At 41.6% G+C, this 27,017-nt stretch overlaps 2 protein-coding genes across 13 annotated transcripts in view; one reads left to right on the top strand and one right to left on the bottom strand.

Moving 5' to 3' along the window:
• The window catches only part of BCAS4 (breast carcinoma amplified sequence 4), a 65,222-nt gene that overhangs the window by 38,006 nt on the left and 199 nt on the right, over positions 1-27,017 (top strand). For 2 of the 6 annotated variants that reach the window (XR_016438359.1, XR_016438363.1), the window contains exons 5-7: positions 17,363-17,444; positions 18,533-18,658; positions 21,252-22,538. Coding sequence is in view for 1 of the 6 variants with exons in the window: in XM_090020656.1 (XP_089876782.1) it covers positions 17,363-17,467 (105 nt within the window). In the remaining 5 variants the exon portion in view is untranslated. The other 4 variants (XR_016438361.1, XR_016438360.1, XR_016438362.1 and 1 more) reach the window with 4 other exon arrangements.
• Positions 22,691-27,017, bottom strand: part of ADNP (activity dependent neuroprotector homeobox) — a 37,186-nt gene continuing 32,859 nt past the window's right edge. For all 7 annotated transcript variants that reach the window (XM_090020649.1, XM_090020648.1, XM_090020654.1 and 4 more), the window contains one exon: positions 22,691-26,892. In XM_090020649.1, the coding sequence (XP_089876775.1) occupies positions 23,770-26,892 (3,123 nt within the window). In that variant the 3' untranslated portion in view covers positions 22,691-23,769. The remainder of the gene's footprint in view (positions 26,893-27,017) is intronic.

Below are 27,017 nucleotides of genomic sequence, written 5' to 3' on the forward strand. Positions count from 1 at the left end.
CATATTGGAAACATGTAGGCTGGCTTGTTTGTCTAAACACAGCAATTGCCCTTTTGTATCAAGTTTATCAAGCAAGATCTAGGCTTCTTTTTGTAGCAAACTCTCTCTGATGTGGTTGTGCATTGCATTGGAGTCGTGGGTACCTTGCATCCTGCCCCTGGTGATGAGAGGCTAGTGCTGGAAACAATCTCTGTGCTATAGTGTTAGCAGGTCACATTCTCAGATGCATGGAGAACAAAAGGCCTGTCTGGAAGATGTGTTTTGAACCATCTCCATTAGCCTGGTTTTGTCGCCAAGAGTTACTGCTAAACAGCTGCCTGCCAAGGGATGCTGAGGAGACTTTAATTTTAGCATGGCCAGAGATTCAGGTTCTTGTTGATACTACCATAACCATTACCATGCTACGTCTCAACTCCAGTACTTGCCTGAAGCCATGTTACTCCAGAAGCTTGAATACAGTGTGTTGTCTGGTTTCACCCAGCCTTTCTGGGTAGATCTATACTCCTATTTAGGTTTGATCTTGAAGTGGTTGTGAACCAACCCCAGCCACATGAACCACGCTTCCCCATCTATATCATGTCTGTAGGCTGCATCAAAGCTTAGCACCTTGTAGTGTTAATTCCTCAAGTGCAGCAGCACTAAGGTGGACTCTGGGATACATATATACTTGTCTCATCAGATGACAGTAGAGAGGGTTGGTAGTGCATAAGGCAGCAATAATAACTGTAGGATGGCTGTGACAGGCTTTGTATGTGAAAGGCCTGTATATCTGGGTGACTACCAAATGCTACAGAAAGGGTCAAACAGGGTCGGGCCAACCAGCAGAGCTTGTGGGATCAGGCTGGACTGCTGCTGGAGGCTGAGATAAAGGGTTGAAGGTGATAAAGGGTTGAAGGTGCGGGAGCTTAGGCTTTCAGGCACAATCTTTCGATTGACTCCAGGGACAATGCTCCCTTCCCCCTGTGCCTCTGAGTTAGCGTTCTTTGAGTATCTCTGTTCATTAGACATCAGGGCAGTGTTGAACATTTTCCCAGATTGAACTTCATTTTATTATTTTTGCCCATATTTCTAACCACTTTTGGGGCTTCATCCTACGAAGTGTGATTAGTGTGCTCAGCTTCAATTGCCTTCAGCGGGCAGAGCCCTGCACCCTTTATCATTGGACCCTCTCATAGATTTCATAGACATTAGGGCTGGAAGGGGCCTCGGAAGATCATCGAGTCCAGCCCCCCGCCCAGAGGTCAGGAAGTCAGCTGGGGTCATAGGATTTCAGCAAGATAAGAATCGAATTTGCTCTTGAAGGTGTTCAGTATAGGTGCTTGAACCACCTCCGATGGCAGGCTGTTCCAGACCTTGGGGGCTCGGACAGTAAAGAAATTCTTCCTTATGTCCAGCCTGAAATGGTCTTGCAGGCATTTATAACCGTTCGACTTCGTCATCCCATGGGGCACTGTGGTGAACAAACATTCCCCCAGATACTGGTGGTCACCCCGATAAACTTATAGGTGGCCATCAGATCACCCCTAAGCCTGCGCTTTTCCAGGCTAAAGAGCCCCATGGCTCTCAGCCTGTCATCGTAAGGTCAGCTTTCCTGACCTCTGATCATGCACGTGGCTCTCCTCTGGACTCTCTCACGCTTCTCCACATACTTCTTGAACTGTGGAGCCCAAAACTGGATGCAGTACTCCAACTGCGGCCTCACCAAGGCCGAGTACAGGGGGAGAAGAACATCCTGGGATTTGCTTGAGAAGCATCTATGGATGAAAGCCAGTGTTTTGGTCGCTTTACTAGCCGCAGCATCACTTTGCAGGCTCGTGGTCATCTTGTGGTCAATGATGACCCACAAGTCTCTTTCTTCCGTAGTGCTAGCCAGCGTAGCACTGCCGAGCCTATAAGGATGCTGCAGGTTTTTCTTCCCAAGGTGGAGAACCTTGCATTTTTTGGTGTTAAACACCATCGGGTTCTCATCTGCCCATTTGCTGAACCTGTCCAGGTCAACCTGGATCACCCGCCTGTCTTTTGGCATAGATGCTTTGCCCCAAAATTTGGTGTCATTGGCGAACTTGGCCAGTCTGCTCCTGACTCCAATGTCCACATCATTAATAAAGATGTTGAACAATATGGGTCCAAGAACAGAGCCTTGGGGAACCCCACTGGTCACAGGATACCGATGAGTGACTTCCATCTATTACTACCCTCTGGGTCCGACCGCAGAGCCAATTTCCCAGCCAGCGGATCATGGTGGACCCAAGGCCACAATTGGCCACTTTCACCAAGAGGCAATCATGGGATACCAGATAGAAGGCTTTTTTGAAGTCAAGATATATGACATCAATCTCTTCTCCCTTGTCCAGATGATAGGTCACCTGGTCATAGAAGGAAATGAGATTGGTCAAACAAGACCTACCCACAACAAACCCGCGCTGGCTATCTCTTAGGATGTTGGTGTCGGCCAGTCATAGTTTCATAGTTTCTACGGTCGGAGGGGACCTGAGCAGATCATCAAGTCCAACCCCCTGCCATGGCAGGAAAGAGTACTGGGGTCAAACGACTCCAGCAAGGTATACATCCAGCCTCCTCTTAAAGAGCCCCAGGGTAGGAGCCAGCACCACTTCTCTTGGAAGTAGGTTGCAGATCCTAGCCACCCTGACCATGAAGTAGCACCTCCTGATATCTAGCCTAAATCTACCCTCTGCCAGCTTGTGACCATTATTCCTGGTCATTCCTGGCAATGCTCGGGAGAACGGGGCCTGCTGGTCCCCTTTGACTAGTTTGTAACAGGCCACTAGATCCCCCCTCAGCCTTCTCTTGTGGAGGCTGAACAGGTTCAGGTCCCGTAGCCTCTCCTCTCAGGGCCTGCCCTGCTGCCTCCTGATCATGTGAGTGGCCTCCTCTGGACCCTCTCCGTGTTGTCCACATCCCTCTTGAAGTGCAGCGCCCAGAACTGGACGCAATACTCCAGCTGCGGCCTGACCAGTGCCGCATAGAGGGGGAGTGGGGAGTATCACCTCCTTGGCCCTACTTGAGATGCATCTGTGGATGCATGACAAGGTGCAGTTGACCTTCCTGACTGAATCCCCACACTGCCAGCCCATGTTCATCTTGGAGTCAATGATGATTCCAAGATCCTTTTCTGCCTCTGTACTGACAAGAAGGGAGTTCCCCAGCCTGTAGGGATGGTGCTGGTTGTTCCTCCCCAGGTGCATCACTTTGCACTTGTCGGTGTTGAATCCCATCCTATTCTCATCCGCCCACCCATCCACCCAGTCCATTAAGGATGGCCTCTTTATTAAACTTTTCTAAGATCTTCCCCGGGATAGAAGTCAGGCTGATGGGCCTATAGTTAGCCGGATCCACATTCCTCCCTTTCTTGAAGATAGTCGCCACATTGGCCTTCTTCCAGTCTTTGGGCACTACACCAGAGCGCCAGAAGTTTTCAAAGATCCGTGCCAGGAGCTGGGCTATGATGCTCGCCGCCTCCTTGAGTACCCTGGGGTGTAGATTGTCAGGGCCGACTGACTTGAAGGTATCCAGTCGCTCAAGGTGTTCCTTCAGGAGGTCAGCATTAATGGAGGGCAGGGGATCTCCCTCACCCAGACTTCCCTGTCCTGTAGTGGGCATGGGCGTCCCATGGGACTGATAAAAGACTGATGCAAAGTACCCATTTAATAGGTTGGATTTTTCCTGGGCATCAGTTGTCAGTCGCCCCATCTGGTTCAGCAGGGGTCCAATGTTGCCCTTGCTTTTCCTCCAGCTCCCCACATATCTGAAAAAGGACTTTTTATTGTCCTTGATGCTCGAAGCTAGTTGGAGTTCAGTTGCAGCCTTGGCTTTCCTGGTTTGGTCCCTGCAGGACTGGACCAGTGCAGAATAATCCTCCTTGGAGGTGATTCCTGTCCTCCATCCTTTGTAGGCCTTTATTTTTCACCTCAGGAGGTCTGCTAGGTCTCTGGAGAGCCAGGAGGGCTGCTGTACCCTCTTGCTGCCTTTCCTCCAAGATGGAATAGACTTAGCTTGTGCACTGAGGATCACTCCCTTGAGGAGCAACCACTCTTCTTGAACTCTGCTCTCCCTGGGGTCATGGTCCCTTAGGGCCTGACTGACAAGCCTCCTGAGCTTGTCAAAGTTGGCTTTCCTGAAGTCAAGGACTTCCGTGTTGCTGACTGACTTGCCAGCTTTACAGCGAATGGTGAAGGTGATCAGTTCGTGGTCGCTGTCACCCAGCTTCCCATCGATCACTAGGTCGCCAATTAGGTCATCCCCAGTAGCCCATACCAGGTTGAGCAGCGCTTTTCCTCTTGTTGGCCCATAGACTTCTTGAGTCAGGTAGAGGTCATCCACACACGAGCAGAAGCTTTGCGACCGCTCGGATTTTACTAAGTGATCCTCCCACGAGATGTTCGGGTAATTGAAGTCATCCATGACAGCCATGGTCCTGGAGCATGCAGCCTCAGCCAGTTCCTGGGTGAACTCCCACTCCTGGCTTTGGGTGGGAGGTCTGTAGTAGATTCCTGTTGTTGTGTCCCCTGTGCCATGTTCCCCACGGATTTTAACCCAGAGGGTCTCCAGTCATCCACCCTGGTCGCCAGTATCAGCTTGCAGGGGCACGTAGCTTTCCTTAACATAGAGAGCTACATCCCCGCCCCTTCTATCTACACGATCCCTCCTGTACAGGGTATAGGCATCTATACCTAAAGTCCAGTCATGGGTGGAGTCCCACCAGTTCTCCGTTATCCCTATGACGGCATAATTATTTGCATTGATCAAGAGGAGGAGCTCCTCCTACTTATCCCCAAGCTCCTGGCATTTGTGTACAGGCAGGCAAGTGTCCCCTTGGGGGCTCTTGCCTTGCCCACAGATTGTACCAGGGCTGGGGCAAGAACTGTACCAATATATTATTTCTTGGCTAATGCTGGTTTTTGACAGAATCTTGAACATCATCATAAATTTATATGGGGGGGAAATGTTCTTTTGAAGCCATGATTTTTACAGAGTTCTTGCATGTCCTTAGGATCTGAAGAAAATCAAAGATCAACCCCTATAAGACTTTTAGAGTGATTTTTTTTCAATCAGTTCTTTACTATGTGCACATAGCTTTGTGCTATAGTATGTCTCAACATACCATGACAAAAATAAACTCCATATACTCCCCTCCTTTCCCCGTTTCTTAGAGTTTATCAAGAGAAGAATTAAGCTATATGTAAACATATGATTTACTTGTCTGTCTGTGTACTATACATATCTTTTAAAATATACTAAAATAGTAATGCTGGGCATGTTTGCAGTGTGCGTGCTGTGTTGATTCCTAGCCTATTACATACTCACTTGCTGCACAGCTGGCCGCTGGGAAGTGTAGGTGGATAAATTACCAGGTAGGACAAAACCTAACTTCTCTACATATTATGTTGTGTTGCAGGAACAATTTTAAACATAAAACAACATTTGCATACTTATTTAAGGTTTTAAAAAGACAGGTGAGCTTCACTATCCCCATTCTACAGATAGCAAAACTAAGGCATAGAAAGGCAAAGTCTCTTGCTCAAGGTCACATGGCAAATCAATGGCACATTGGGATTAGATCCAAAAAGTCCTGACTCCCAATGTTGGGCCATAGCCATTGGGCTACACTGGTTCATTTTGGGAGCCTTTTCTATAATTCCTTCTACAAGTGATAAGAATCTTTCCTGTCTGTAATTCTGTTTCATAGACATATTATTACTTGTATTTAGTTCTTATTTGTGACTTCAGGAAGAAGGGAAGGCTGAGCTTGGTTCTCGGGGACTTTAGCAAACACTAAATATGCAAAAGCCTCCAGTAAGTGTCTTAAATAAGGAAATGTATTAGGATGAATTAGTTTGCAGAGGGCCCTCAAATGTTGGGTCTCTTTCTGTTCTAGTATTGTATGGGCTTGATTCTGATGCTGCATTAAAAAATAGGGAATTTACTGCAAGGACTGATAGCTCCAGGGCCTGCCATTTTGTCCCCCAGAGCGGGGGCTTCCTAGGCAAAGGCAGCACAAGCCCAGCCATTATTCCTTAACCCACTGCTGGAGGAAACAACCTCCTGGGCAAAAGATTGTTCTTTCTCTATAGCTGTTCTGCCTTTGGCATTACTGCTGGAGATGCTGCTGAATAGAAGCTCCAAAGAAGGTTTTGCAATGGGGATGCTTGTCCGCTAGCAACTAAGCAGAGCCCCATCAGTTCAAGATGCAAGTACATTTTAGGCAAGCAAAACAGCTGTTTTTCAGTGTTGGACATAGAAAATTGTCTGGCAGTTGTCTTAGCCTTTGTACTCTTTAGATTGGCCAGCAGTGTTCTTGATGAAGTAAGTGCAGCTGCTCCTGCATTTATTCTAGCTTGTACAATAGTTTTCTACCCCTCTGTGTAATTTAAGGAGCTGTAACACTGCATGGGGCAGGATCCGCAGGTGACCAGAACTGCCGTGTTCCAAGTCTAGCACTGACCTGTGGTCTTGGGCAAGTCACTTAACCTCACTCTTTTACAGTTATCCATCATAAAATGAGAATAGTGACCTGCCCTGAGGGATTAGTTAGTTAACTGCCTGAATTCTGCCTTCAGTTATACAGATACAGCCCCAGGTGTGGGAAGGGCACAGGTGAGGGCAAGGGGCTACTAGCCTGTGGCTTGTAAAGCACTCTGCAGATGGAAAGTGCTAGGCATTATTATTATTTATGTGCTTGACTCACTCTATCAGGTCTTCATTTGGGCTTTTATGAGGTTTAGGACACAGAAGCAGCCCCAAGTATGTTACTTTTTTCTGTTCAGAGCTAAATTCAGCGACTGAGTGTGCAGGAGCCAGAGCACTCCATGAGGGCTTGGAGACGCAAATTGCCAGACCAATCACAAACAGAAACCTCCAAATGCATCCAGACCTTCATTTTTAAGGACATGCTCCTTCTGGCAACAGTGCACCAGAAAATGATATTGGTGAGAAACCAGGTCTCATATCTCAAAAGAAAAAAAACCAATGGATGACAAGTGCTTGAGCACTGACTTTTGAATACTTTGCACTTAGAGCTAGTGCCTTTGTTGGGAGGAGCTAAGAGGCTATGCCTTTACTGCTGCTCTCCACTGTCATTCAGATCGTCCTAACACACTGTCTCCTCTAAATAGTCTGTTAAGTCCCATTTTGCCTGTGTTGAAGACACAGCAAGATAATCACTGCCTTGTACAATGACCATAATGAGAAGGCTCTTTAATGAACTAATGGCTACTGGCCTTGTTGGTGTTGTGGGGGGAGCATTACAGCAAAGGGAGAAAGACAATTTATTTTTAATGCTCTTTAAACATCTCACAGTAAATCACTCCTTATTACTGGTGGAGTGAAATAGGCAAGTCATTATATATTGTGCGGTATTTTACTTGTTATGGCACAGTGGGTAAAAAAACCCACTTGATTGTTGTCCCTGTCCTTAAAGAGCCAATAGTGAATATTCAGAACAAGAAGAGACAGGTGATTCACTTTGAGGAAACACACACACACACACACAACAAAATACCTATATAACCATGTCTAGATCCCAAAGCTTAGTTTTAAAAGGTTCCTATGAACCAGAGGGATGGTTGTGGAGGAGTGTAAAGTCATAGTTATCGTGCAGTCAGCAAGGAGAGTTATGCCTGTGTCCTGAGATTTGCAAAGCCAATAGAATAGATGATAAGGAGGTTTTTTTTAAGGGGTGTGGTTTTTTTCTTCCCATGTATGTAACTTGCAAGCTGTTTATGGCAGGGACCTGCCTTGAGTGTATGCTTTACTGCATGTTTGGGAAATAAAAAGCATGGCGAAGCATAACAATCAGTATATTTGTACATATAGCAGACCAGCTTCAGGGCTTATGGCAATCTCTGACTATAAGGACAAGAGGAGACCTCCATGTGGGAGCAGTTGCCCCATCTCTGCCTGCCATGGGGCCACTTGCATCTTCCTCAAAGTATCTTGTCCTGGGCACCGTCACAGGAATACTGCACTATAGAGGCCTTTGGTCTTGTCCACACTGACAGTTCCTATCTTGACCAAGTAGGGCATGTTCCTTGTTGCTCTGATGTTGGGTAGGTGCGGGGATTGTCTTGGTTATTGTGTTGTAGGATAAGAAGGATATTTGTCACATATCTATTGGAAAGTATTTTTAAGCAAAATAATATAACAATAACTTTTATATACTTCTTTATCTGTAGTTCTCAGTACTTTGCTAGGACAGGCAGTATGATTCTCTCTGCTTCCCCATTTTAAGGTTTGGGAAACTGAGGCACATAGAAGCAACTTGCCTGGCAGAACAGAGGAATATGATTCAGATCCCGTTATTCTGAGTTCAGTGCCTGAGTATGGGAGACAGTTTAGACAGTGCAGAGCAAGAGAAGCAAAGCAGTGTTTTAGGGATATGTTGGGGGCAGAGTTTTATGCAGACTTGAAAGTAAGGATGTACTGGAATTTATTACTTTGGAACAAAGGTCAGATGCTCAGCTTTTTGCTTTCTTGCACTTAATAAAGGAGAAATGTGAGCGACCATTTATTTTCTCAAGGTACCTGGGTGGGCATGCAGCCTGTAGTGGAAAGATACAAACTCTTGATGTAGCTTTGCCTTCTTGCTTCTTCTGTTGGCATTGCTGGCACATGACTCATTAGCAAAATCCCTGACACAGAATAGGTTGTCTTACTTTTTCAGTCCCCTTCCCCCAACAAACATACACTTTGTGTGTTCATATAGACAAAATGAGCCTGGCATAATTTGAAGATTTCCTGAAGAGGTAAGGGGGTATCAACAGATCTACAAACTCCAAGTATGACACATTCATTATGGGGAAAAATTAAAAATATAAACACATCCCCATTTTCCCAAATGGAAATGCCAGACAACATCTATTGTCATTCCCTATGTTTGATTTGTTGGCTGGCTATCTGCCATTTTTCTGATTCTTGTCTTCAAACTTGTCCTCGCTCTGTACTCCTGCCTATACCTCAGCACTTTGCCCTTCTCTTGCACCCCTTGCTGAAGCAGTTTTGTTCCTCATTCATCTTCAAGGTTTGCTCCACAGGTACAATTGTCTCTATTCTGTGCTCATTCGGTGTTGTAGGATCACTTTCCCACCTTTGCCTATCAATTTAAATTCTTTCTCCTCTGAAGTTTCACTTCATTATGGGAAAGGCATTTAAGAAGAGTTATGTAGCAGCTCTTGCTTCTTGCTCTCCATGGAAAATGTAGTACTTCCTTTCTTTTTTTCCTCCTGTTTTCCCCTCTGTTCTCTTTTATGCCAAATTTTACATTGTAAGCCCCTGAAAATAGGGACTCCCTCAGTTGTACTAGTACAGGTACCGTGCACCTATGGAACCAGATGAACAACCTGAAACAGTCAAGAATCCTGATTCTCATCCTGGCTTGATCATGGACTGGTTGTGTCTGAGACATACAACTGCACTCTTCTGCCTCAGTTTCTGCAGCTGCAAAATGGGGACAGTAGTACCTGCCTATTTTGTAGGGATAAATCGTGAATGTATGCTTGAATGTTGCTTTATTAATCAAGACAAATCCTGTTCCTGGTTAAATTCCTTTTACGCAGCTCTTAAGGCACAAAAGAGGGATGAAAGTTGCCTAGGTCATACGTGGATTCCCCTCAGCACAGACTTCGCATGGGCAGATTCAGGATTTTGTAAAGTATGTGTGTGTGGGGAGGGTGGATGTGGGGAGAGGAGCAACTGGTAACCGCAGGTGTGGTTGCACTCCCTTGCTCCCAACTTCCCTTCCCCCACTGGGGCGGGCAGCCCATTTCATGGGAGCAGCAGTCAGAGGCTGTTTCAGGTAAGATCTCCCTTCCCTGTCATGCTTAGCCCTCCCCTCCCATACCCGCTTTCTCGGCCCACTGCCATCACTGTCTCCAGTATCTCTGGCTACCCCAGGGACGGGGGGAGCTCCAGAGCTGTTCTGGAGTGTGGGGAAGGGATGTTCCACTGAGCACAGAGGGAAGGAGAAGTCTTACCTGGTCCAGGGACGTGGTCCCTGGCTGCTGCTCCCATGGCATGGCATGGTCTGAAGGTGATTGCACCACTAGATTTGCCCGTTTCTGCTTAGGGGATGTTCTGGCACATACCTTTAGGGAGAAGGGGAAGCTACAGCATTCACCCAACCACAAATTACAGAAGCCCTGTGGTTGTTCTAATGTGTGGCCTAAGACCCAAATACGAGTACGTGTCAGTTTTGATTCCTGCCAGTAATTGGTTGGTCTAATTATCTGATTTCTTTACATTTCTACTTATCCCATACTTTTTAGGTACTCTTGATAGTTATCAAGAAAACCCTCCACCATCTGTATAACCAGAAGAAAGCTATCAGAAATTTCACAAAATGTGACAGCTAAAAAGCACAGATATTAAATAAAAGCCCCATCCCCTGAGCTTCACCCTAGCTGCCATCTGGGGGAACATCAAAAGTTTCCCTCTAAAAGATGAGCCATGCAGCACTCCCCGCTGGTCAGTCTTCAGAGGGTGTTTTGCAGGAAGGTGGGGAGCAGGTTCTAATGCAGACGGCCGTTCACAGAGGACGCTTCTTTCTCTCAAAATGAGAGCAGTCCCTCTTGACTCCCTGCTTGCTGATCACAACCCTGGCAGTATGACAAGGGGACAAAGGCACCTTTCAAGTGAGCAGGTTCTTAAGCCATTGAGGGTTTTTATAGGTCAGCCCCCAGTGCCTTAAATCCCCCCCTGAAGTTAATAACAGGCTAGCTCAGAAAGCACTTGCATCACATGATCCTGAAAAGATGCTCCAGAGTGTCTAACTCCTATAATTTTTGTTTTTCTATTGTAAGTGTGCATGTTCTCATTAACCATGTAAATGTCTGGGACTTTCAAAGCAGCTTTTGGTTGGGATCAGCCCACCATAAAAAACTCCAGTATCTGAGGTAACTCTCTAAACAGCAGTTCTCACAGGACAGGGGCAGAGTTGTATGTTTGCATAATTATTCACTGTATTCAGAACTGTACCTGGTGGGAAAAAAAGGTTGGCTTAGTTTGTTTTTTTTCCTTCCCTGTAGGTAACGTAGATTTTTTGTTGAATGTTTTGGTTAAAAAGCAAATGTTTTGATCCCGAACATTGGAACAAAATGCCTTATAGAGTTTCCACGCTGCATCTTAGCCATGGTACTCCCATGAGCAAGACTGAGGGGAAAAAGTGGTGTGCAGAAGTCTAACTCACGGAAGATTACAGAAATATAAAGCATATGCTGAGGATGTAAAAGTTACTTTGGAGCATTCTTTTTCCAACCCCCAAAGTATGGGGAGAACATAGGTATCTTATACCCACATAGAGAGGGCATATTTTGAAATTATTCTCTGGAGAAGTTTAGAAAAGAAACTGAAGGAGACTCAAAGCTAGAAGTGATAGAAAATGTCAATGGGAATTTTCCATTAGAAAAATGTGATTTTAACAAAATTGAAACATTTTGCAAGATTCTGTTTCAACGCTTTATGCCAACATGGTTTATTTGGATTTCTATAATATTACAAATATATTAAAATCAAAATAAAATATCAACATAGAACCAAACTTTTAGTGAAGACAGTCATTTCTGAACAGCTACAGTCAGTCCTTTATTCCAGCACTATTAAATAGCAATAAAAATGAACAGCCAAGAAGATAGTCTACCCCAGGAAAATATTACTAACCTGTTCCCTCAGTGCTGACACTGCCCTGTTCCTTGAATATTAGATCTTCCTGCTTTCTAAGAGAATCACCTCCTGTCCTTCCATCTTACTGGAATTCAGATCTCCATTGCTTGCATCTTTTCTGGAGTACAGCTCCTGAGCCTCTCTGTTTTCTTGCATGCTGATGATCCCCAGTGGCTTTGAGCACTTCTTCTGTTGTTATTACCAGGGGCAAATGTTCAGTAGATTTAAGGGCAGGGTTTGGGAACCTACAACTCACTGGCTGGATCTGGCCTGCAGACTTGGGTCTTCAGTAGTGGAGGACTTTCCCTGTTGCCACAATGAGAAGTGGTGGCTGGGTTCTAGCATCCACTTGCCTGCCTCTGACCTGAACTTGGTCAGTCCTAACCACAGCCTTAAAAGGTTGCCAAGTGCTGGTTAAGGGAATGTGCATTAGCTGCTGGTTCAGGTGGACTGGCCACAAATGGAAATTAAATAGGTTCAGGACCTCTGGAAACATGAGTAGTCCTGAAAGCTTAGTAAGCAGCAGGTTGTTCTACAGTCCAGCAGTACAGACCCATCTATTATTGTTCCTTTTGAAAGCTTAAAAAAATCACAGGGTGAAGTGGAGGCTCAAGGCTGAAGTCAGCAGGCTCATGAAACTGTCTTAAGTTGCAGGAAATTTGCTTTGCCTATGCTCCAGTCTGTAGGGATTGTCAGCTGTGGTTCTGAGAGAACTGTCTCAGCTGAGGGACTTTGATTTGAGTTTTACATGCACACAGACACAAAGCTGAGTTTTTTCAGGTGGGAGCCTAAACAGTTAATTTCCATCTCCCGCATGAAATATGCTTTTCCTTTTTTCTGTTAACTTGCCTGCTCTCCCAGCCTTTGGAAGTAGCTCATCAAACGTGACACTGATAATCGGCTACACTGCAAATTTCTTGTAAAAAAATAAATAGCTTGGAGTTACAATAGCAGCAGAATCACTAAATGCCAAATCCTGGCCTTGCCTGCGATTGGTGCATAGATGAAAACATTCTTCCTCTTTCTTCTCCACATCAAGATTGCAGGGTATTTTCAACAGCACTCAGCTTCAATGTAATGTTGCTATGCAGTAACCAAGACAAGCTAGCTTAAGTTTACTATGCACAGTCTGGTTTTGGAAACTAAACATAAACACACATTATATAAACCACCACCAATTGTTTTTAATGGAAAGTAGAATCTGTGGATTAAACTGTTTCCTGGATGGGGCACAATCTACAAGTGCTTACTTTGTGACCCAATTCTGCTTTTCTAAAGCTGAGAGTAGTAGTAGTAAATCACACATATGCAGGCCACACTTATTGCTCTCACAAGTTTTGCTTTTTCAGCTGGCATCCTGACCTGTAGCTATCCAAGAGAGGCTTTAGGGTACACTTCTCAAGCAGAGGTCTGAGTGCTCTGGAAATAGTGCATACAGCTCCCATCCTAGATAGCTAGGCCTCCTGATAAGTTTTAGCTGACTGAAGTCTCTCTAGCTGCCACCAGAACTTTTAATCCTTCAGGCATGATTCTACATGCCATTTCTTTGTGTTGGCCTGCTAACAGAGAATGCTGCTTGTGTTTCACTTTCAAAAACATTGCCTAAAATTCTCTTGTTTTTGTTTCTAACCCAGCTGGCTTAATCAGGGTTAGGAATCAGTCTCCTCCCTAACTTACATGCTTCAAAGGGGAAGAAAGTTAGTAAATAGTTCCCAAAACTGGGAGGACAAGGCTGTGGAGGACAAAAATTCCCCCATTTGTAAAAGCCTCCCAGTGGCTTTTACTGTCTTCTCTAATTGTTGCATCTTCTTTTAGGAAGTTCACAGCAATCTGGTCTTTTTTTTTTTTTTTTACAGCATCAATATAATGCCTAGACTCAGAGCAAATGCCTTCCAAGTGTGAGCACATTTTGTGCGTTTGTTACGGTCTCAGAGTATTGTCTGAAGGGCTTTCTAAGGCATCTGAATAATGCTTGCTAGCATTCCTAGACATCCATTGCTTACTTGATAAACCCAGTACTGGCCTTACCTTGAAGAATTTTATGTGGCCTTAAATTTTCAGTTTTGTGAAATGGTGTATATATTATTTTATGCTAACTTAATGCTGCAGACTAGTGTCAGATGGCTGGCCACAGAGGCAAAAATCCTGGTACAACACAGGCAGACATGGTGTAAGCTACCATCATGCAACACCATGCCCTGTTCAAATATCTCAGACAGGACCTGGGAGAGAGCTTGCAGGAGTGAGAAGTCCTTTAGTATTTATACATTGTCATAGGTGTGCATAGATTAAAACGTCAGAGACCAAAGCAAAACAGATGATGGGTTCTTGCCCTGAGGCGTTTACAGTCTAGATGAGACACAAATAACATTCATTCCTTTGGCCACTCAGCCTTTTGCAAGCTGGTGAACTCAGTGACAAGGTCCAAGCCACTTGCAACATATTTTTGTGGTTGCTACTCCATTGGGAATTAGACTAAGAGCACCTACTTAGTGAGAACCAGAATACAGTAACATCTTCTAGTCCTTAAAGAGCCACACCAAGTGATCTCTGGGGCAGAAGGCCCAGTCTCCTTGCCCTTTAGCCTTTCCCTTTTGGTTTCTCTGGTAAGCCTTGGAATTGTAAATTCCCCAGGTTTTCATCCCTTGGCAGACAGCTCTTGCTTTCCTGTGGGTTTCGCAGTAGTCAGACTGCAAAAGAGCCAGAGTTTGTGTTACATGCATAGCATAAATATTCTTCACCCATCCCTGCATGCCTATGAACCCCATATCTTATTTGTACAGTTGTGCAGGAATACTTCCCTATCAACTCATCCTGAAACACTGTCCAGCCCTCTGATTTAATCTCTGTGCTCCATTATTTGCCACAGATTCAACAGCTACACCTCAAGATAATGAAGAGGCTGGAGTAGTTCTTTTTTAATGTAATTGAGAACTAGAGGGATGAAAGTTAATTACATGTACTTTTAAAACAGAAGGAATTACTTTCACAGTTATTCACAGCATGATTACACAACAAGTAGTCATTCAGGGGAATTCATTGTTATCAGATCGTATAGGAAGCATACAGTAACTAGAATTAGAAACTTGACAGAATACGTTTGACCAACAGTATTGCTGGCTAGCTTAGTAATAAGACAGGGTCTACAGATCTTCTGCCATCAACAGATCACTGCAGAGGTAAGGAAGGAGTTCTACCCTCCCAGTATGCAACATTATTTAGCTAGTTCGATGCATCATAGATGATGATGAATCTATTGTCAGTACCAAGTGCCCAAATGTGCCAACTATTCAATTCAGTGGAGCAGTGTTTTGAATGATAAATCCTGTAGTCTGGTCTTAGAGAAGCTCAAATCCTTTGGCAGTTTCATTGCTGTGGCTGTTGCTGGCCCTAAATTGGCTTGTCACTCATGCTTGTTAAGTTTCATGGGTGTTGTTCACTGTGATTTTGCTGCTTTTTTCAGTGTTATCAGCCACTGAGGTTTCTTGAATGAAAGACAGCACAATTCCCTCCCCTTTTGTCTTTACAACTGGTTGCTCTAAAACCAACAAAACCCTCACTTTTGCACTCCAAAAAGTCTGCTGCTCCTGCTTTTGTTTCTCTCTGCTAGCTGATAAAGTTGACACAGTGAACTTGGTTCCAGAGGCAGTTTTACCTGCTTTGCTGACATTGACATTGTGACTGTATGGCCTTGCTCAGTGCTGGGGACTGTAAGGACCCTCTGCTTTCACTATTTTTCTAATAATTTTGTTACTTTGAAATATATTATCAACTTTGTCCATCCCTCTATCACTGCAAACAGCATGCCTTTGCTGATCATTGCCTTGGATTAATGAATACACTTCCATTATCAAAGTTTATATGCATATCCCTCTAGCTCACGTGAGAACTTCATGTAAAAAGCGCTGAAGATCCCAAAGGTAGTTCTCTGAGAACATACTGCTACTTATCTCAGACTTGCAAATAAAGTATATGTCAAGCAGGAGTGCAGCATTGGAGGGTAACCAGTATCCAGGCCCCAGGACTTTGTAGCTCATTTTCAAATGACACCAAGTAGCATTAGGAAGCTACTATGTTCTCGGAAGACCCGTGTAATATTTACTCCCTCGGCCCATTGTTAAATAAGCGTACAGCTATACATAATAGATAACTATAGCAACTACATATACATAAGAGTTGCGAAGCCTCCAAATAACCAACAGTCTATCTGCTTCAAGTTCTGTGCATTAGGGTCCATCCTTGGGATATGTAGAGGATATAAACAAGCTGTACAAAGGAGAATTTCTTAATTCCATATTGAGCCCCTGGTTTTAGGTATGTGGGTGAAAGCCTGTATAGTAGAAGAGCAGCATTCAGCACCTGAGCTGTTTCCCTATTTGAATTAGGTTCCCTGTGCTTCTGAAAACATTACCCCAGAACTGCTTTGTCCATTATAGCTAGTCAGTGTGATGAAGCTATACTTGTTTATAGTATCAGTCACATTTTTTGAAAATCCATTAAGATACCACTGCCACAATAGAGCAACACCTGAAGTTAGGTGGCTATGACATCCTGAGACAGTCAGCTGTTAGGGGTTGGTACTGCTGACTAAGGGATTGTATAGGGCCTACACTGTAGGAGCCAACTTGACTGTGATGTTGGGGTGCTGCTACAGTACATATGTTAAGTAACAATCTTATTTTTTATTGATGACAGACCACTTTGTAACCTTCCCACTTCATGATAGGCCCAGGTTGAATCTAAGTCCTGTGGCTACTCTCTTCGCAGTGTTATTACAGACCCCCAGCTCTCCTTTCTGTGCATTCCCCATATATTCTTATAGATCCTGTTTAGTGCTGCAGTCTTCTCTGTGGCCTCTGTCAGTGCTTTCCTTGAATCCTGTGGGAGCCAAACTTTTTGGTAGGCATGCTCCCTCCTCAAGTACCACTCAGAATCCTCTTCCTCCACCAGACTGCTCTTCTGCTTTCTGATCTCCTGGTAATTATGCACCACACAGGCTGCCTGCACCATTTGTGGCACTTGTGCTGCAGGTTGGCCACTCCTGCTCTAATCTACACAGAACATACCACCTATGATGATCTTTTAACTCATTTGGAATGAGTAACCTAATTCAACACCTTTTTGCATCCTAGAAACCTAAGCTGGGTTTCAGGAAATAGCTTAAATATTGAAATTCTCTCTAACTGTGGAAATTACCTACTGCTACCTATTAGTTCCAGATGCTTTTGATTATTTGTAATGAACTTTTACATACCAATGAAAATATAATAGGAATGAAAGTCTATGCAAGAAAATTACTTGGATTAAATTAACAAAAATGACTGAAACTCATAACTTGCTTTCCAAGGTAATATGTGAAATAAAGGGTGTATTTTATGTAAATAAGGGTACATTCCTTACAATTCTTTGGCATATGAAGGCTAGGAACCTTGACTCAAGATTGCAATGATAATTATATGCCCAAAGCACAGGAGAGAAAAGTGCTAACTTTTCTTATAATTTTTAGTGGTGGCTTGTTTTCTGCCATGGTTTGGTGCACATCTTATGTGCATGTCAGCATGTGAATTAATTCTGACAGATTGCGTGGCCTTGCTGAGATTTAAAATATCCTTTTCCCTTATTCTAAACACACTACCAACTACTATCCTCCCCACACCTCAACAGTTGGACTTTCTCCATTTTTTTTCAGAAGCACACTCCATCAGCACAGCACACGTATGACCTCCCAGAACTCTACAGAACTGAAGACTATTTTCCTATGAACTATGCAGGTACAAAACATAAAAGTCATTAATGTCTGCACTTAGGAACAGCTTTTAGGAAAAGGTTGCTTGAAAATTTTTCCATGTCTGATACGATTCTCTGGTTTTGTTCTTATGATTTGTGTACTTTGTCCTGTCTTTAATAAAAACCTGAATTCTGTTATGAACAAGATGTATATTAATATACTGCAATGACAGACAAAAGTGGACCATAGCTCCATTATACACTTAGCTGGTACACCTTTCTGGAAACAGCTCATTTTAAAGAGGAAATTAAACCTTTTAAAACATCATGTGTGGAAATGTAAATACCATTTAAATACATACTTTTCTGAGTTTTGATCACGTTACTTAAGAACAACAGTTTGATTTATCACTGAAAAAAAAATATGAAAACTTGTCATTCTGTTCACACTGACATTTGGAAACCTATTTATACAAACAAAGCTGTAGTGCTGTAGCTTGGTAGATTAAAACAATTTCAGATTATCTGTTCACATTAAGTTCTAAAATTGTATCAACACTTACTGCATGCTCTTTCCATACCTGAAATAGCTGTTGTGTTATAGATAACAAACAAAACCCAACATGGCAATTTTGGATATTTGCTAATAATTCTACATGGCCAAGACATTCAGGACCATTCATCAAAATAGGATAGGGCTTCAAAAGCCTTCCAAAAAGTTCTTTGTATAATGTACTTTGAATCATGTAAATAAACTTTCTGCAAAGCTAAAAAAGACCTTTTGACTGTATTTTTTGAATAGCAGACTTAACCAAGGCCAAAAATGCCAAACTATCTTCCTATATAATCCTGTAATGTAATGAAGAAAAACAAAGAGTAATTGGTTGGGGAATTTATGTACATGAATGGTGTACACTAGGAAAGACTGTTATATTTAGTCATGAATCTATTAATCTCTCCTATTAGTCATGGAAAAATCCCACTATTGCAGTGATGATGGTTAATGTTTTAAGTATCAGTCAGAAGTAAGATACCCAGCTGCAGAATTTTGCTTATTTTATAGTCTTATATGAAGTAGATGCACTGAATGCACACTTTCTATTAAAGTTCTGTTTTCCCATTTTTGTTTTAGGACAAAGTTCCTTAATAGCAGGATAATTACTGGCAGGTCTTACAAGCTTTCAGTCCTGTCACCCTCAGTACTGAGAAGAATTCTTTCTGGAAAGATACCATGTTTTCAGCTGACCACTCTTTTGAGGTAAATCTTTATGCAGTCAGTCAAATGACTTAACATGAGTACAGTCTTATGTTCACTAAGCAAATCCTGGTCTCCGGCCTCCACTGAATGGAAGGTTTCCCAAGATTTAGACCCTTATGTTGAAAAGAGACATCAGCTTCATCTAACTCTGTACCAAACAGTGTAGCCTTCAAGTTTTCTACCACTATTTTTAAAAATCTTACTTTTCTAGTATTTCAAAAACAACATTTCTCGGCTCCCACAAAATGTATGTAAAGTAGAAAAACCTGAGTTGTCATTTATCCTACCAGCAGATAGCCAGGAGGCTGGAATGCGTAGCGTAAGAATCCCCCACAAAAGTAATGTCAGCTTCTGATTACCAAAGTCTAAATTCTGGGCTGAAAGCATCTTTATGCTTAAGTGGAAAGCTAAGAATTGCAATGAATAGTAATATTAAATTTTATCTTAAATATAAATGGGATTGATAGCCTGTTATAAGTTATACCACAATACAAGTATTTTACAAAGGTCATAAAACATGTTAGGTTTGCCTCTAGTGCAGCTTCACTTGCAGATTAAAACACTTTAAAGATTAATACAAAGTACCCAAAATAAAAAGAATGTACTCAGGCTGGCAAATGCGGTATTGAAGAGAAGAAACATTAATTAGCCCAGGAAATAGAAGTTTAGATGAAACCTGCTATTCCTTCCTTTTGGGGGAAGGACAAAGGACATTCCAGTTAGGGGCAACACATTTTCATCCAAACACTTAGCGGGAGAGGGGTTTAAAAACTAACTTCGTAAAGTCTCCAATACCTTTTTTTTTTTTTTTAATCTTGCATCATTACAATTTAATGTCTCCTAAAAGACCTTTAAAATCCTAAAAGAAAGTTACATACTTACATGAGCACAGGACTCTCTCTAATATTCATGTGCAAAAGTGCTGGTTTATTTCATTACCGAGTCTAAAAATTCCATCAAAATTACAAGTAGTGTTCAGTTGTACTGACGCTTGCAAATTATACAAGGCTCATCTCATCACATTGTGTATTTGTAGAAGTTAGCATACTACATAACAACACACTTTCCTTAACTAGTTCTTAAATTACTAGCATCTCTGATTGTCTATATTTGGACAAAAGTAACTTCTGATTTTCAAGCAGGCTGTTGTTAAATTGACCCTTTGGAGAAGTTTTAAAAACGAGTCTCTCGTCTCCTCTAGTAGAAATAAATTTAAGGTAGCTTCATAGGCGGACCGAGGAATTCCTACAGCTGTCTTCTTTCCTCACTAGAAGGTCGAGTACGCAGAATTCACTTTCTAGTATCAGGCACCCAGATGGTTGCTGTGTGCACACAGCTGTCATAGTACTAACATTCTGGTTTAGAGTGCATATACAAATACATGTGCTATCACAGTGTAACCCCAGTAGGATTTCCAACTTTTAACACAGGTTTTGAGCGGTTTCTCTAGTTTTGCTAGTCCACTCTTTCTTCTACTTCTGAAAGTAGAGTAAGAATTTGTAAAGATCAATGCTTGAGACTGCACTAAACAGAATGGAGGCTATTCTCTCAATTGGATTAGAGAACTGTCTTAGTCTAAAATAACATCTAAGTACCAAAGGAGTATCTTAAAGTCTCTCTCCAAGTTGAAACAAAAAAAAAATGTTTTCCTTTTTAAAAGTAGAAACATTTTTAGAGAAGGAGCTTTAATCTAATCACTATGTAAAATTAACTACCATTACCATGGACATTCCTGCAAGTAAAACAATTCTAAATATTTCTTATTTACACGCATACCATTAGCTCATTAGAAATACCAACTCAGAGGCAGCTTCAAATTTTCTTTAAATCTTGTTAACTATAATTATGTCAATTATTATATTAGGCATCAGCTTACAACAAACTTTTTTACAGGCTAATCATTTATGGCATCTCAACTAAACACTAGGAAACATTTTAAAAGTGTGTAAAGGACAATTTCAGAAATATCAAAATATTTTATTTTCAGCCATGTGTGTTACAGGCTTCCACCACCAACACAAAAGTCTGTCTGTACTAACATTAAAGTGTTCTAAAAGAGCTGAACCTGAAACACAAAAGGCACTGTCAGCTTTATTTGTTTATATTTTAAAGTTATTTTAAGCCTTTTAAGCCCTAATAGAGGTTGACAAGTCATTTCACTATATAAGAAACGATAAATCAAAGAAATAAGATTCTTACTTTTTCCCTAATAAAGTTTTCTGACAAATACAATCAATAGTCCACAATGGAAAAAAAAGCTATGAACAAATAAGGATAGAAGAAGCAAAACTCAACCCATGTTTTTAAGAACCACCTCCTTCCAAAGTTTTATGGACTACATTTTACCTGTTTCTGGGACAAGTACATAATGTGCTGTTGTAGGTAGTAGCCAACAACTTTTCAGTCAGCCAAATATGGGTTCATTTATTTCTGGTGAAATAATTACAATCACTGGGCAAAAATACCCATTGGAATCAAGGGTTGTTTTTCTTATATTTCTCTTTAATGTAACATTTATTTCACACTTTAAAAGCATGGTTTGAAATTTATCCATTCAGATGTCTATTTTTCTCCTAAATGAAAAACATTTTAGGGAAAATGGAGCTGGCAACAACAAATACACATACCAGTATTTTTTCCAATGTGAAAAGAAATTCAGAGACCCAGTAAGACCCTAAGCAGACACCTGTCCATTGCTTCAGCAGGAAATCTCATTCTGAAAAGGTAAGAGACCAGTGGCACTGAAAACTGGACAAGGGGCATAATATATTTTAATATAGGGCATATTAATACTTTGTCTTTGGGCTTACTTGGCATGCTCACTTCCATAGCACTTAAGAGCATTTTCCTAGTTCACCGTTAGTAATAGTGAACATTTTTGCTCCAGATACTTTCAAGCCTTAAAACCATGTGACAATGTTAAGAAATTGGTTAACTGACCAAAAGCAGATCCCTGCCTCAGTTGCACTATCATGAACTGCTTCACTATAGATTAAACAAGTTAATGAAGCAGGGGCAACTTCCTTCTAGACACAATTTACCAAATCCTAAACAACTTTCACCTGTTTAACCATCACTAATATAGTGTGTACTACTCTTTTCACACATGCTTCTGGCTTGATAGAAAATTGAATGAATACATTAAAATCCTGAAAAGCTAAAGGACATTAAAAGCCCCAGTACCATATGGGATGTCATTTTATTTGCGCTTATGTAACTCTCACTTGTATTTTAGATTTCTCTACAATGGAAGATCACACAACTAAAATCACAGAACAGGGGACAAACATTTCATAGTATGTTTCTGCCACAGTACTCAAGACCTGTGTAATCCTGTCAAATCAGATTTAAAGCTAACTCTGTCACTTGTATATAATTTTGGGGGGGGGGTAGGTGGCACAGGGGGAAGGGTGGAACACTACCTAGCTCTTAAAATAGTTTTAAAGTAATCACCATCTTTCCTACAACTGACACACAAAAGAATTTATAAAGGGAAGGGCTGGTATACTGTTGTAGCTATGATGGTCCAGGAAGCATAGGAGAGGCAAGGGTTTTTTGGCAGTATCTTTTATTGGACCAAATGTAGATCAATTAGATATAGTAGTTAGTTCCAATAAAACATCTAAAAAATGCCCCCTCCCCCAATGCAGGAAGATAATTCTTAAAATACAGTTATCTTCACCGATTACAAAATAATGAAAAAAAATCTAATCCCAGTTCTATTAGATGATTCTGCTCTTCCTGATTTTGGAACTACAGAAGTACCATAAATCTGAGCACATGCCACTAAACTAGTAACAAACAGTGCATAAAGATGAAAACTAGCAACTTCTTTGTTTAAGGTGAAATTGGAGGGGGAGGAGGGGGAACTTTTAAAAATACTCTCTAACGAATTCAGTAAATCTGGAAGAGCCCCATAAACTTGTCAGAGCACAACTTCAGAACTTCTTTCAAAAGGGGTGGATGAAATAAAGCACATTTTAAAAGATGCTATTACATGGCATTTGTAATAAAGCAAGTATTTACATTAAGCACAATACAGCAATTTATTTAGATGCTTAAATGAAGAATACAAAGGGAAATAAAGATCACAAAATTATACATACTACAACAGTGTGTCATATATTAGATGGTATAAATGAATACAACGCCTTGTTGGTGTTAACTAAAGATAAAACTAAATATTCAAAATGCAGCACTTTTTTCCTGTATGCTGCTTCAACACAATACACTTTTATACAGATCTAAAAGGTGTCAAAATTAGTAGCTGCAAACTTGTTTCTTGCATGTGATTTTTCTTTTTAGCTTAAAAGATTTCAGAAAATGGCTCTGAAATACATTTGTCATCAGTTGTAATGTCAAGGATATTCAGAAGAAGAAAATTCTATAATACAATAGAGTCCAGATATAATTTTTATGTTGCTGGCCTCTGTTTTGAGATTGTACAAGGTTATGTGCAAAAACTAAGTTTGTCAAAATCCATACTATAGCAGTTTCAAGCTCTTGCTAGGTAAACTAGATACAGCATTTATTACACAGCAGGGCAACACTAAAAAAGAGAAACAAATCTATGATGGGTACACAAGAACAATTTCATAAGCTTCACTGGAATAGGTCTAAAAGACTGTACAAATATACATTTCAACTATTCAGAATGATACATGAAAAAAAAATCAATTTCCCCATAGTCTACTATACACATTGAACTGGTAGCTCATATGTTGGCCCTATACTACCATGTGAAAAAGGGTAATGTTTAAAAAGACATACAACTGAACATGTACAAGAGTGAAATAAACATTGAAAATGCAGATAAAATAAACCTCTGCTTTTCTGTGTGTGCATTCTGGAGCCACCAGCTTATCTGTTTTCACATTAAGTTACTGTGCTCATCACAGCAGGTATTCTCAAGCAAATTAACCAACAGCGCACTTAAATAACCACTGGAATAATAGTGGCCACATCAACCACTCATCAGATGACCTAGCACTCAAAAGGCAGTACCAGTTAGAATTAAGCTTACTGAAATTAAGCATTCAGTCATACTGAAGTGAAAGTGTTTAGACAGTTGTAGATTGGATCATACTACTGATGCTTCCGAATCAATCAGTTCATGCTTGCTGGCTACTCAGCTCTACACCAGTTAAGCTGCTATGCATTGGTTCTGCTACACCACCAGTCACATTGTCAAACTGATCTCCATCTTCACTGTCAATTGTGCTATTCTGCCATTCCATCTGCTGATTTGATAAGCTCTCCTCAATTTCTGATGCATTTTTCCACTGCGACTGGTCCTTAGACCAAAACTCTTCTACTTTTCCATAGGAACTATTCTTCCACTTTGACTGTTCTTCATCACTTTCAGATGCAATCCCCTTTGTTTCTGCAGTAGGCTTACTACTACCAGCATCTTCACTCTGGGATGATTCATCTGTCCAGGCTTCCGGTTTCACCTCTGACGTATTATCTTCAAAGTCAGAAACCTGCTGAGAACCAGGTCCACTTTCAGACTGTGAAGCTCCATCTTTCCATTCAACAGCATCATCTTGATCACTATCCGAAGCATCACCTACTAGCTTTGTTGGTTCCTCAGCAGAATGAATCTCTTCATATTTTAAACCTTCCTCCCGTTTCTGATCTGATTTTTCTGGAGATAGCAACGAATTTTCCTCAGCAGTCTCCTTTGATATGCTGTCTTCCACATTCTCTACTATACTATCAACAGACGTTTTTTTAACAACATCAGAAATGCGTTGACCAAACGGACTATTGCTTTCATTGTATTCCTCCTCTATATTCTCGTAACTGTCTGAAGAACTTTCATCTTTTTCTAAGTTTATCTTTTTATCGATCGTTTTACTAGCATTGACTCTGGAATTCTTTTCATCGTGGTTTTCAAACAGCCATTCAGCATCAAAATCCATTTCATGCTTAACTTTGTTTAATTCTTTCATGTTGAAACCAAGCAGCACACCAGGTTTGTACTTTTCACAATCTCTAACACATTTCTTTCTTTTGTTGCTGAAGTGTGAAGCAATATCAGATTTCCATAGCCACAAACTGGCAGCCAACTTTTCAATTTCTCTCCTACTGGGATATGGTTGCTTATTGAAATATTTTGTAAGAAATGTTTTTCTGGCTTCATAAGAATCATCTTCATGACCCTTGGGGTCTAAAGCTAAAACTACAGGTTCTTCAGGCTTTTCCTCAAAGGCAGATGGTGAGTCATCATCATCTATTTTTCTTTTCTTCATGAGAGAGAATTCCGTATGTTCATAAGTACGTTTCACGGGTGCTACAGCTGGAGACTGATTTAACCGAGAGGGTGCATTCGATTTGTCTTGGCCATTTTGTGTCTTCCCAACACCTCTGCAGTGTACAAGGTGCAGTGTTATAGTTGAGGCAGTCATGTTACTGGTGTATACGCCAAGGCAATGAATACATTTGTACGTTAGCTTTTTTTCAACTGGATGAACTGTTTGAATAACCTGATGCCTCTCCCTCAAGTGATGTGCTAGTGCATCAGAAATGGGTCCTTTTAGGATTGAAAAGCATAGTGGACAGAGTGTTTTACCAACATCTTTTTTATAGGGGACTGCCGCTTGAGGAGAGCTTTTTACAGGTACATCCGATTTCTCCTGGATTTTTGGCTGGGGTTTTGGAGGAACAATAGGCGTATTTTGCGCGTGATAAGCTACAGATTCAGCAGGGGCATCTCTTAGATTGTAGGTGGTTACAAGAAGATGTATATTAGTGTGACTACCTTGCTGCAACGTCAAATCAAAGGTTAAAGTGGAATCTGTTTTAGGTCCCATTTCTTCATCAACATGGACCATTCGCATATGAGCAGCCATCTTTTCAACGTCATTGAAGGTTGAGCGGCAGTACGGACAAGACAGACCATGGATAAGCATGTGATTAAGCAATGTATCAGTAGGTAAATAGCGATTACAGTATAGACATTTGCTAGTGAAATTGTGAATTTTCATTATATAGTTAGCTACTGCAGGCACCTTTTCAGCCTTGTGCTCCTTTTCAAAGTGAACACTGTACACGTTTTCAGGAAACAGCTCGTTACAGATTGTACAAATTTTCCACTTTTGTGTTGAGGAAGTATTGACAGCCGAAGGGCCTGTGGCAGCTACAGGAGACTTTGAGCCAGATTGACCTAATACTCTTGACGCTGCCTGGGACTGAGATAATGATGTCTGCTTCAGCTGAGCTGATGAAAGAGAGGACGAGTTGGCAGACTGAAGAGAGTACCTTGCTGGGGCTTGTGATCTCTGTTCCCCTCCAAGGGTATAAGGCCTTCCATTCCCACTTGGTGAAAACTGTTTCATTGTTTGGGACTGTTGTGGAATAGAAACTGGTGCGTTGCCACTTAAGTTTAGCCTTCCCCCTGGCTGCCCAACATAACTTGGTGGTACTGATTTGACTCCATAATTATTCTGCTGTAGATGAACATTTGACATCATATTTACTCCTGCAGAATTTAATGTAGGCTTTGGTATAGTGAGTCGGTTCATCATCTGCTGCGATGAAAGCGATCGGACATTTCCAGGAGAAAGAGGACCCATCCTTTGAGAAAGTCCCATAGACTTTTTATCCTGTGGTTTTGGAGCTATTAGCATCAAAGGTTTGGATCTGGGAACCACTACATTAGTATGCCCTATCATTGCTGTTACCTGATATCCTATACGTTCGTGGTCTTCAATAACATGCTGTACTAAAGCTTCATATGACTTGGGCATAAAAAGGCATCGTTTGCAGTGAATACTACCCTCCTCTCGGGTACTGGAACTTAACGGAACCGCACCATTGAGTGACTTTTCACCTGCCTTTGCTATGTAAGGAGCAGCAACATGCTGAAAATGTTCCCTGTAAATGTGCTTTCTAACTATTTCATACAGAGGATCTCGGTAAGTGCACTTCTTACAGTAATAAACAGCTTGTTCTACACTGTCAGCCTGCTTAGGTTTAAGGCTATCATGTTTGTTTTTATCTTTAAAAGTGCTTATGCCTCCACTTGGTGTATTGGCATTTGGAGCATGAAATATTTTGATGTGCGTTTCCAAAGTCTTTTTGTCTGCATTGAAAGTACAGTAAGGACAATTGAGAAGAATCCTATTTTCAAAGTCTTCACTATGAACATTCCGGAAGTGGCTTTTGTAGGCTGAAAAGAACTTCGAGGAAAATGGACATGCACTGCAGCAAAAGGGTTTTGTCCGATAGTCCTTAAAACAAAGAATTAAAAAAAAACGAGCATCAAAAAGGAGGACTTTTTATGAAATTTTTTTCCCTAAACAAATTGACAACTTTGAATTAGTTCAGCCTAGATGCTGAGTTTTCAGACCAACCT

The sequence above is a fragment of the Crocodylus siamensis genome, chromosome 10 (assembly GCF_052110815.1).
Source record: "Crocodylus siamensis isolate JL-2025a chromosome 10, ASM5211081v1, whole genome shotgun sequence".
Classification (NCBI taxonomy): Eukaryota; Metazoa; Chordata; order Crocodylia; family Crocodylidae; genus Crocodylus; species Crocodylus siamensis.